Consider the following 12,464-nt stretch of genomic DNA (forward strand, 5'->3'; position numbering starts at 1 on the left):
ATCTTTATTCTTACGTTTTCGTCGTTCGATTATAAAGAAGAAATTTGTAAAACGTAAGAAATAAGCCACAAATTGGCCTCGTAAGATGTACATAGATACGTTATAACGTTTGTCTTCTCGATGATGAAGCGATAATTTCATGATAATTTGTCTTTTGCTGCTTCGCGACTTCAAGCAGACGAAGAAGAGATACATGAGTATCAGAATATTGTTCGTGTTTTCACAGCTGCTGATTTCCGAGCATTAGATAAAGAAAAAGGGCAAAAACATTAATTTTTTGGAATTACTTTCGGCAATCGATTTTCTTTTGCATAAGAGAAGAAAATTGTTGAGACGAAGAAGTGGATTATCTTATTTCACGGATTGCTTGCTCTTAAGTTTCTTCGTGTTTATGACATTCCCAGTTTCTCTCGCCAGACCGATTGTACAATTTATTACCAAACCTTCCGAAAATTTATCCACGCACATGTTTATAAGTAGTCGTTGTTCGAGACCGAATGCTCGTAACGTGTCGCGTCTTCCAAATCGTTTAGTTCATTTTTTTTTTCACTACTTATTTATTATTACTATTGATATTTTTTAAAGAAAAGATCTAATAAAAAATAAAAAAATTAAAAAAAAAAAAATTATAATAATTCGAATGAAATCTTTGTTGATTGATAAGTGTCCGATACCGTACTTTTTTTTCTTCTTTTTTTTTTCCTTCTTTCTTTCTTTCTCAACGCATCAATATTTTTTTCCAGAACAGAAACACAAGCCTGCGGACAATGAACAATAAACATAAAAGCTTCCCATTGTTTTCGATAAAGCAAATTCGCCTAAAGAAGCGTGACCACTCATAATTTGTCGTATTTTATATAAAGGAACGTGAGGAGAATCGAGGCTCGGCTCGTGTTATGCCAATCACCGAGCTGATATCTTCATCGTGGCAATGAACTTAGCAAGATTTTGCAAGCCTAAATAGGAAAGCTGATTAACGATATAAATTTTAGGGACAAGCAGAGGAAAAGAGACGTGATTGCTAAGATCATTATAAATTTATTATTATAAAAGTAACAGCAGAAGATATGGGTTAAGAGAATGAATGAACAATGGCATAAAGGATAATATTTTATAAGATCCGGGCATGTGTCACGTTTCGAGCATACTGGAGAGAACAAATAGCATTAGAATATTGTACATATTATTATTGATAATATTAATATTATTATATCAATTCATAGTTTAATTGATTAAGCGATTATCGTGTTAGTCGACGTAATGTGGATTCATTTTATATGGTAGGCTCGACGATCGATTGAACCATTTCCGACTATGAGTTTCGAGCTCGGATAAACTTGTATAAGCGTCGTATAAATTTGTTTAACGCATAAAATTGTACGCTTCCTTCGTGACGTGAGAATAGAAAATCATACGAAGAGAAAGGATATGGGAAAAAAGAGGCGAAAATACGACAAAGACGAAACTCATTTGTGCGTGCGCGTGTGCGTGTACGTGTACGTGTATACGTGTGTGCATGAGAGAGAGAGAGAGAGAGAGAGAGATTAAATTAATCAAGATAATATTCCTCTCCCAATATAACTTTTACAGTATCGATGGTTACAGACAGTAAGGATGAACAATTTAAAGATAATAAACGACTAAGAAAGTAAACAAGCGTTTTTATACCAGAAAATACTCAAGCTTTCGATTTCTTTACTCTACCGATAATACGCCTTATTTTCTCTTTCTCTCTTCTGCCTCCTCCTCATCTTATTTCGATGCGTTATTCTCTCTCATTTCTTATGATATACGCCAGTTATTTTCTTTTAAACGAGCCGAACGAACACGAACCGCTTCGGCCTCCGAGCTCTTCGATGCCTCGATCTTGGTCTTGCTTAGATAATTGTTTCACAATTGCCAGAGATACTCGTCTTGCGCGAAAAGTGAAGGCCGTGCTTTTACTGAAATGGGATGATTAAAATAACAAGAAATAAAAGCAATTATTATTCGACCACTTCACGTACATTTGTTTAAGAAGTTCGATTCGTCGAAAGGAATAGTGCCATTCTCGCGAAGTGACCAACTCGCGCTTGGATCCGATGAGTCCAGGTCCATACTGGTCTATGGGCTTTGACCATAAATCGACAATATTGGCAATCTATGTAGCTTTTCCTTTTCTAAAATAGAAGTCTCTAAAGACCTGACGACTCAAGCGAGTCTAACGCGAGTGAGGCCAGTGTTTCTGGAGCTTGTACATAGTAATACTTTTGTAACGATATCTAATTACATAACTGCCAGATGAAGAATAGAGTTCTGACGCGCTAATGTCGCCACAAGAGGATAAAATAAAATTTGATGTACGAATAATTAGAGACAAGAGCGTGCGTGCGTATGTGAGTGTCAATTCTTTTAAAACGAATCACGACAATTTGGCGCGCGCGCGCGCGCTTCATTAACGAGAAGAGGATAAAAAAGAAAAATCAATAGACGAATAATGGATAACGTGTATTTGCGCGCCAAAGATTTTATTTCGATATAAACATATTAAAGAGCAATCAAAAAGGATCTTCAAATAGAAAACAATTTTTTTAAATATTTCTTCTACTTTTTTTCTTCTTTTAATTAAATTAATTAACGGTACTATCAGCCGGATTCAGACATTTATATTTTTGTTATGTTGTGATGTTTTTTTTTTTTTTGCTATTCGTAATAAATTATATTGTTTACGCGTTTATCATCTTCAATTTATTTACTCTGTTGACTTTTTAAAATGAACAACGCCGTCTTTCCTTTAGATTCCTTCCTTTTTTTTTTTTTTTTTGTTTTTTTTTTTGTTTCCTTTTCGATTTCCCACTCTCAAAACACAATTGTACATGGTTGAAAGGACAAATAATTACCTCGACCATTGAAAATAATTTTTTTGCGATGACGATTGAACGCAGCGATCATTCAAGGACGAGTGATTCGCATTTGAACGCACAAATAACTTGTGGCTGATAGAAAGCGCCTTCACTCAAAGAGATTTGGATGCTTTTTCGCCCCAATTGAGGTGTTAAAATAATCGCAAAATGGTGGATTTTCGAATTCTTGCTCAATGCAATGCGAGTTCTCGATCAAAGGTAATTTGAATGAGCAATAAAGAGGGTGGTTAATCGCTTGCGCAGAATATTGAAATAAAAGTAAAATTGTCGACTAGACAACTCCGCAACTCCATTTTCGATCTACAATTGTATGCGTTTGACTATTTCTTTGTGTTTATAAGCCTGGACTATTGCAACGAGCGATCTCACCGTATATGATTTAAGTTATATAAAAATAAAAACAAAAAAAGAAGCGTCTTAGCGAGATATAATTGCTGTATAGCGCGACGATACGGAGCAATGGAGAACTTATAAATACGTAATGCCTTAATGTTATGAACGATAATAACGATAGTGTTATGTAATTAGTTGACGAGAGAAGATTGAAGTACCAGCGCAATTTTATCATTGTCTCCATTAATCTCTGTTTTCGTTCGTGATTTGATATTTTTTATATAATGTAATATGATTCCAAGTGAGAGTGTGAATGCAGAAAGACACGTGAAAATGAGGAAGAAGCGAATGAATAAAAGAGCGAGAGAGCGTTTAAGTGCGTAGAGAGCAGAGTGTGCTGTCTAAAATAGTTCAGGCTGGATGTCGATGTTTGTAGCGATAAAAACAAGCAAAACAACGTATTGTAATTAAAAATTGAGAAACCATTACTCTGCTTGTCTTCTTTCTAAAACTACTGAAACCATTGCTACATTATTATTATTGCCATTTGCTATTATTGCTAAGCCTTTTGTTTAATAATCAGCAAGCATAAGTATTTACACAAATATATTTAATTATTATTTACTAGTAATTACATTCTCAAACGCAAATCTATATATACATCTATAGACAGTTTAGTATTTGGATTTCATTTGACTGAATAAAGTAGAAATTTATATGTATAAGGCGCTTACCAACTAGAACTAAATAATAATAGTAATCATCTGAACGTTATTATTTAATTATACAATTCACAATAATAAATATCTCTATAATACATCTCTATAATGTAAACAAACATTGTGAGAAACGGTGAATCGCGTATGTGCTCCCGAATATTATTCCTTCTACCTTTTAGAACAAAATATAATTCACTTCCGGTAATAAGGATCGCCTAGTGCATAAGTGTATTTAACTTTTCAGCTGCGTTCATATTTGTGGCGGCATGCGGAACTTCGTTTTCAGAACAATTTCACTCTCTTCAGCGTCGTTTCCAACCAACTCGTAAGGATTATCAAAATTACAGTCTCGATAAATGACGTTGCAATCCTCGCCTCTCATCCCAGCGTTGGCCGCATCCATTACGAGTCGATCCCAGCTCGGCGAGAATTCTTTTAGGTAACCTTGCATGTGGCGTCTAAGAAGAAGCAAATTTCGAAAACAATTTTTCTCTCTTGCTTTAATTTTTTTCTTTCTTTGCCTATTCAACGAAATCATCCGAAGTGTAAATAGAAAAATTTTATTCTTAGATATTTCGAAGGTACAAATATTTGAAAATACGACTGTCTTTTAATGTGAAAATTAAATTGCATTATATATCATGTTTATTCAAACAATATATTGTATTTTGGAAGGAAATTAAAATTATATTTGCATTTGCGGCAAAGTGAAATCTAACTACGAGCTTCCCATTATTTACTCGTATTTTATTCTCGTCGTTGTTTACGCAAGTACAGCCTTATTTGAGAAGTTTATTAAAAATTTTATTATATCGAGGATACATACACAACTAATAATTAATACATGAAAGTAATTTACTTTAGAGTTCTTCGAAATTGTATGTTTATTTAAAAAATTTCTTACGACTAAAAATGGATGGAAAAGTTTGAATTACAATTTCATTTGGTGTATTAACTGCTGCCACGATCTCAAACTTCGGATGCACAAAAAATAAATCAAATACTAGAACTTTTGAAACCAAGTCATACTCGCCGATACTTTTTTATTGCATGAATATTTATGGAAACATCCGGAATCCGTACAAAATTTAAGCATATCAATAATTCATTTCTCCCATCCATAAGCGGGCAGTTAAATGAAATTGCTAAAACTTTTTATTTTAAAGACATCGAACAAAATATGTACACAATCATTCTATTATTATATCTTTAAATGATCAAAAGTTTCTAACATTTGCAAGGAGATAAAAAAAAAATGTTAAACTTACGTTAAATACTTTCCCAGAATATTTCCAATATAACCGAAATCCTCGTGAAGCTTCCGATTTTCATAACATAATGTTCGTTGTATGCAGCGTACACGAGCATCTTCGTTTAATGTCGTTTCTACTTCTGGAGTCTGGGAAAAGCCAACACCCTTATTTTGGTATTTCTTTATATTTATCATTTTGTGCTTGTTAAAGCAGGTCGATAAATAGTATTCATTGAACATGCGCATATTTAGAAAAATAAAACGTCAAATCAGCAAACATTTGTATTTTAATGAAGTTTAAAATATGAAAATTAAATTCTTTTTTATTGTAAATACATATAAATTTGCTGAATTTTTTCGATATCAGTTATAATAAAAATAATTAAATAAATACTGCCAGAATATTTTATGCAGACTATAATTATTTCATTTTCAGCCTATCATTTTATTAATAGTCGACATTCCATCTGTCTAAGTGAATTAAAAATTGATAAACAAATAATTTATTTTAAAATAATGTTTAGAATAAGATGTAGTATAATATTCTAAGAAATACAAAGTTTTTTTACATAATTTTTTTTTTTAACACTTTATATAGCTAAATAACCTATGTCCTTAGTATAATAGTTATAATAGAAGAGGATTGGGAAAATAAATCAATTAATGAAATTGGAATAAAATAGTTTGTTAAAGCAGTTCACGTTACTGAAAATATGATTGAGAACTAGTACAGCACAGGAAATATTACAAATTTAATTCTATATTAGCAGTTCGGCATTTAGCGGCGCATATCAACAATTATTGTCGATAGCTATTTGGTTTCATATATCTTTATATTTTGTAATCCTCGCTTTCATATTTAATTTAATTTCAAACACATACACTTTGAAGAATGCGCTTTTCATTCGTTATGCATGCAGGTGTGTGAAGCTAAATTGTTTGATAAGAAACATAGAATAAACAGATTGACTAGGTTTATATTAATTTTTTTATGAATAAAAATACTTATGTAATAATTATTAAGTTTCTTACTCAAAAATGAAGAAATGCATGAAATTCAATAAATTCAATTGTAATTTATTGAAGATTTAAAAAATTTAATTTGCTTAAATCGATTAGTTTCTCGACTTGCAACGTTTCCTTTTGTTGGCATTTTTTCCGTTCTTCAATATTTTTATTAATACCGTTGAAACTTTTATTTATAAATGTCGTAGCAAAACTCAGCTTTAAATAAGCAAATTATTATTATCTCAATTGGAATATAAATTGGACAGTAGATCATTCATTTTTAATATTGAAAAAGTATTATTTATACATAATACTTTGAATGAGAAAAAATGCCTGCCATTCTAAGTTCACTTTCTTTTATTTATTTATTTATTTTTTTTTAATTTCATTTGCAATATAGATAAAATGGCTCTTTTAAATTATTATTAATGTATTTTATTGTTTTTATCTAAACTATATTTTACATTGGTCTTATAAGACCAATTTTAATTCCGATTTTTTTGCCATTATCCGAAATAGCCTTTGCTATTTTAATTTATTCGAATTGTTTAAAAATATATTGTCATTTATGTACACAAAATTTTCTTATGTTTGTCATGAATCGAATCGGTATTTTAAGCTTATAATAATTGCTATTAATATGTCATATAAAGGAATTACTTATTAGCTTTAATATTACCTCTATCATTTCATAATTAATGCAAATAATTCCGTGTTTAATTTACGATACTCTATGTTTTTTGTTATTTTTTTTTTTTTTTTGTTATTTTAAATATACAAATCCATCATATGGTAATACATACTTATACTATTGTAAAACAAAATAATTTCTCTCACCTTCAATTTGTTACTACAATGTGTAAAAGAATTGTGTCCCTCGGCTCCCAACCAATAAAAATAGGACAAAGATCAACTATATAATCATTTTACTTTGTAATATTACTGAAGTTACATGTTAAATGATCACACACCACACCTTTAAAAAATTTCATTGACTCGCCAGCTCTTTTTTAAAAAAGTTTCGAAAACTTTAAAAATATTTTTAAGTTTTCATTGAGATTTTTCACTGAGAGTGAATATTTCAATCATTTTAACCTCGTCCACGAGTTGACTTGGAATTTACACAATGTTTATTACGTACATAACATAAACTTTCTTTTGTTTACTTTCCTCTTTCTTATTCTAAAGTAAATTTGAATATATTGGAATAACAAATAATGTTTAAATATTAAATAATTACTATTCAGTGTTACAAGTGCCTATCCTCCAATTATAAATTCTCAAAATAATCAATATTTTCATTCTGCTTTATATATTTGTTATCTTCATCAAATAATATTCCGGATTTATATTAATTGTGAATCATAGTTATATAATATTTGATTGATTTATATTTTTATGGTTATTGTTTTTAAAGAATCCAGTTGCAATTTATATTTAAAAAATTTTTCTTTATATGTTTTAGATGTATTAGGGTTCTTTATATGTTTTATTTTTTCTCTTTTCTATATATGCAATAGTTTCAAAATATTAGTTCGAGATTTCAATATCTCCTTTTCATTTTGGAGACAGATTTACTAATATTATTCTACACTCGCACTTCCGTTCATTGATCATCATTCTTTTTTAAAAAGTTGTACACTATAATTTGTGTGGATACTCGAATTTTCGCGGCAATTTAATTGATAACAATTATTTACTATAATTGGTGAATCTTTGATTATAAAAGTAAAAAATTAAAAAGTATTTCCTATTTTTAGAGAATACAACTACCATAAATGAATATTCAAGATCTATGTATTGCATAAATTTCAAGATCTAGGAATAAATCAAGTTAATCATATATTATTTATGTTTGATAATATTGAGTCCAAAAAATGTTTAGACAAATTATAATAAATCGATCGTAATTAATAAATTACCAATCATATATATGGAAATTATTGTTTTTTATGTTTTTAAATCTACATTTCTATTTTTAATATATTCTTCGTTACTGAGAAATTATATTTCCCCACTTATTTCACTTGCTGCGACGGAGTTCATTTATTAAAATTAATAAGAAATATTAACAGCAATAATATTTCAACAGCATTCATACTTCCTACTAGTGTAAACTTATTGCTACGTTTTATCATCGTAATTGTAATAATTATTCGTTAAAAAAATAAAATAATATACCATTGGGCTGAAATCCGTCGAAACCATGATACTCCGTTTTCTTCTATTTGATAGAACTTCCACCAATGCGTCCTTCCGTTTAGCAGAAATTATGGAATTCTGAATGATAGCGAAGAGGAGCAGTAAGCCAATAAAGCTAACGATAACGAAGTGTTTTGTCGTTGGGATCAATGAAGAGTCGATCGGTGGAGGTTGTGGAACTGGATAAGCGTAGGCCGAGTCGAATGGATAATTATAATGTTCGCTACGATATTCATTTGGCGGTGTTGTGAAGTGATCACCTATAAGTTTAAATAATGCTGTTTAGGTGCGCCAATGAAAGATCACATGTGTGACGAGACCTAACTGGAGATTTTAGCTCCGTAAATTGGTATTTTATTAAGAATAAATTAGACAAAATGCGCTTTCAATTCAATGTTTGAATACAGTATGCAAATTCACAATATTAAAATTATAATAAAAGATGGATCAAGGGTATATTTAAAGAAGCTTTCATGTCGCAAGATAAGCTACATCACATCGACATTGGCTGCTTTAGAAAATTCGCTACATTATTATAATTTCTAAAGCAGTTTACTACAGCGTAGTTGGGTCGTTATTATTATTATCTAGTACAAAGCCGTTAGGTAGAGAGAATGGAAACTCCCAAGCTCCTCCATAATAAAAATATCGCCCAAAGTAAGGGCATCTGATGGTTTTACAGTGGCTGAGAAATTAGTGTAAATTGTAATATTGTCGGGGGAGGCGTGTGCTCGTAAAGAAATCGAGAAAGAGAAACGAGAGGTGGGCATTACCCGGTAGGTAGTAGTTGGCTGGCACGAAGGGCTGCGGATTTGGCATGCTCGGGTAGGAGAGCATTTGCGTCAGTTCCGGCTGGCTCGGCGACCATGATTCAATTTTCGTGCCTTCCTGCGTCGTCGTCGTGGCCGCGGATGCCGTCGAGCTCGAGTGGTTTCTCCGTCGCTCCATGGAAAAGCCCACCGGCGGCGAATTAACGACCTCCCCGGTAGCCAACGCCACCAGGAACAGCAGCGCCTGCATACTCTGCATCGTCCTTCCTGGACTGGGCTTGTCCCGCTCTTACTCACGCTCTTATTATTGTTTTATCGTTTTAGTTCGCCCGGCAGTAGTTACGGCGCTTTAATTAAATCCACAAATCACGAGCTCTCTTCCTCGGTGCTCATCGATACTCTTTATCTCTCTCCCTCTCTCTCTCTTTCTCTCTCTGTCTCTCTTTTGTCTCGCCGAGGCCGTTTGCGTAAATCAATGGTCGGAATACTGGGTAGCTGGGGTGCGAGGTAATGGCAAGTGAGTTCAAGATCCCTGTGCGTCGAGTATAAGGACTGAAGCGAGTGGCCTCGGTGCGTGGAGTGGAAGCGCATCGCCGGCCAAATCGCGATCCCATTACGACCAATTTAAGGAGGCTCTGGATCACTCGCTTCGCTGGCTAAGCTGACAAGATGACAGTTAATGTAGTAATCAGAGACATTTATGAACAGTGGATTTCATCGTCTTGAGTTAAACGACTGCTGGGCGGAAACTCGTGATACTGTTGTTATAACGTTTGCGCGAGGAGATCTTTAGAAACCAAAGTCGTAAAACTGGAGCAGTTAGAGTGATTAAGTACTATTTCAGTGGTTTTCATATGTGCTCGTTATAGAAACTCAGTCATCGTGTATTGAATCAAATTACTACTATTTAGTGTGCTATGACAAGTCTTCCTGGGATATCGTATACACGTTTCTTTACTGGAGCGTTGCTCTGCAAAATGACAAAACTACTATCCATAAATGTATAAATAAAAACCACTGAAAATTATTTAACGAGATTTTTATAATAATTTTCTTGAGCTTTGCCAACAAATTTTTTGGACCCTCAAAGTTTTCAAAATTTTTGTTAGAAATAAAAAAAACTTTTTTTTATAAATGAATGAATTGAAAGCCTTCTAATGCAACATATTTTCGTAGAAAACTAAAATTTTAAGTAATACTCTCAATTAAAATTTGAAATACGTACAAATGTACAATCGTCCGCTCGCTCTTCTCTCTCTCTATCTCTCTCTCTCTCTCTCTCTCTCTCTCTCTCTATATATATATATATATATATATATATATATGTTTATATTTGTATAGATCGTATGAATCAGCGTTGAAAAAAAAAGAAAGAAAAAGTTTGTATCATCTATCTTTGGCATTCGACTAATAAAAAACATATATTCTGTTAAAACTTCCAAATATATCATTTGATAAGTATTGGTAGAATATGTATTTTGTATCTTTCATACTATACTTACAAATACTTGGTTTATACAAAAATTTTATCAATGACCACATATTAAATTAAATTATTTTAAATCTCTTCAGCTGGTCATTTTGATAGACTTTTTGCATTATCGTTTAGACGAATACTCGACATCGCTCCACAATTTTTATTTAATATTTAAGGAAATGTTGAATTCAATCTGAACGTTGATTTAATTTTAACATAAAATTATAATATTTTCTGATACGTTATATAAATATTTATATGTTATTGACAAACTATTGAGTATTATTGTAGATGAATGTGTACAAGTATGACAAATGTCATAAATATATATAAAAGAAATAAATAACTTTCAAAAACGGATCAGTATAAATAATTATTTATTTCTTGTTGCAGATAAACATATAAATTATAGAGAAAGAAGAAATAAATATTATAATATAATTATGAAGATTCGAACAATTACTGAATATATTATTAATTAGTTAAAAAGATTGATTTTCTTGAGTTAGTATTGAAGATTGATATTTGTAATATTGTCGTAATATTGACCATTTCAGTCCTAAAAAATTCAAATTATCGTCGTATATGCTTCAATGAAGAGATCAAATATTTACTTAAAAAGAATGCAATTCGTGAAAAAAAGTTGCAAGGTAAGACGCATTTTGTTTAAAATAAATTTTGAAATTTAATTTGAAAGAGTATATATTTGAATGTAGAAAGTGTCATGAGACCTGATCACATTGGTAGATATGAAATAACTCAAGGATTAAGTAAAAAGAGATATAAATAAATACATAGAAGAATTATGGAGAAATTGAAGGATTTGTATATATATACATTTGTTTACATTATTCATGGTCTTAATACGTAGAACAGAGCGAGAAGTGGGAAGGGCAGGGGGAGAGAGATAATTTGCAAGTATATAAAGACTAAGATAAATAATAATAATTAAAAGTCTATTTTAACATTAATAATTAATTATCTATATGTATAATAAGCTCACTAACCAGTCTGCTTATCCAAAATCTAAAATTAATAATGCATTGTTTCATAAAATTAGCCTAAATATCCACTAAACATTCTATCAATACTTGAATTATTTTATACTCCTACTTAAATGTATTAATGGCTCAATTTGCATAGTCGGTCCTCTATCCCAGATTCGCGATAAATAATCGTAAAATAATAATTTACGAATTTACGAGCATTTTAAATGTATTATTGCTCGGTGGCTCATTACGACGCAGTTGCGCGCGACCTCTTTATTATTATGCTCGGCAATAACGCACTAGCCCGCGTTACATTTTACCCCTTAAAATGATATCCCACTGCGACGATGGCGCAATAATGCTATACAATCGTGCGACTAATTGTTCTCGACGCTGTGAATACGGAAATGATGAAAGAGCAGCGACAAATAATAATGAAAATACAAAAATCGGGGATCGCACGAATTGCGATATAATAAGTGATATGATTCAAGTCTGGCATTCCACCAAGTGACTTTAAAGATAAATTTGCCCAAAAACACGTAGACAGATAGGAGGGAGCGGGACGCCGGCCCGTTACGTGGGCTACTACTCGCGGGAGAGAATTTAGCCCGGGAACGGAAAGAATAGGCATTGACTGGAGTGGCTGATGAGAAGGAAGAGTTTCGGTTAAAAGAAAATAATTATGCAAATCGAGGGAGGCGTCGCTCGCGAGAGGAAGAGCACCGAGAGCACCGACAGAGAGAGAGAGAGAGAGAGAGAGAGAGAGTGAATGAGTGAGAGAAAAAGAACGAGAGCGAGAAAGAGGTTC

At 31.9% G+C, this 12,464-nt stretch overlaps 1 protein-coding gene across 1 annotated transcript; it reads right to left on the reverse strand.

Moving 5' to 3' along the window:
• Positions 1 to 4,030: 4,030 nt before the first annotated feature.
• LOC105359028 (uncharacterized) lies at positions 4,031 to 9,446 on the reverse strand. The gene is made up of 4 exons (XM_011495503.1): positions 9,191 to 9,446; positions 8,397 to 8,677; positions 5,224 to 5,354; positions 4,031 to 4,476 (listed from the first exon to the last, which is right to left on the reverse strand). The coding sequence occupies exons 1-4, from the start codon at positions 9,444 to 9,446 to the stop codon at positions 4,206 to 4,208; spliced, it is 939 nt and encodes a 312-aa protein (XP_011493805.1). The 3' UTR covers positions 4,031 to 4,205.
• Positions 9,447 to 12,464: the final 3,018 nt, after the last annotated feature.

This window comes from Ceratosolen solmsi, unplaced genomic scaffold (genome assembly GCF_000503995.2).
Source record: "Ceratosolen solmsi marchali unplaced genomic scaffold, CerSol_1.0 scaffold1, whole genome shotgun sequence".
Taxonomy (NCBI): Eukaryota; Metazoa; Arthropoda; class Insecta; order Hymenoptera; family Agaonidae; genus Ceratosolen; species Ceratosolen solmsi.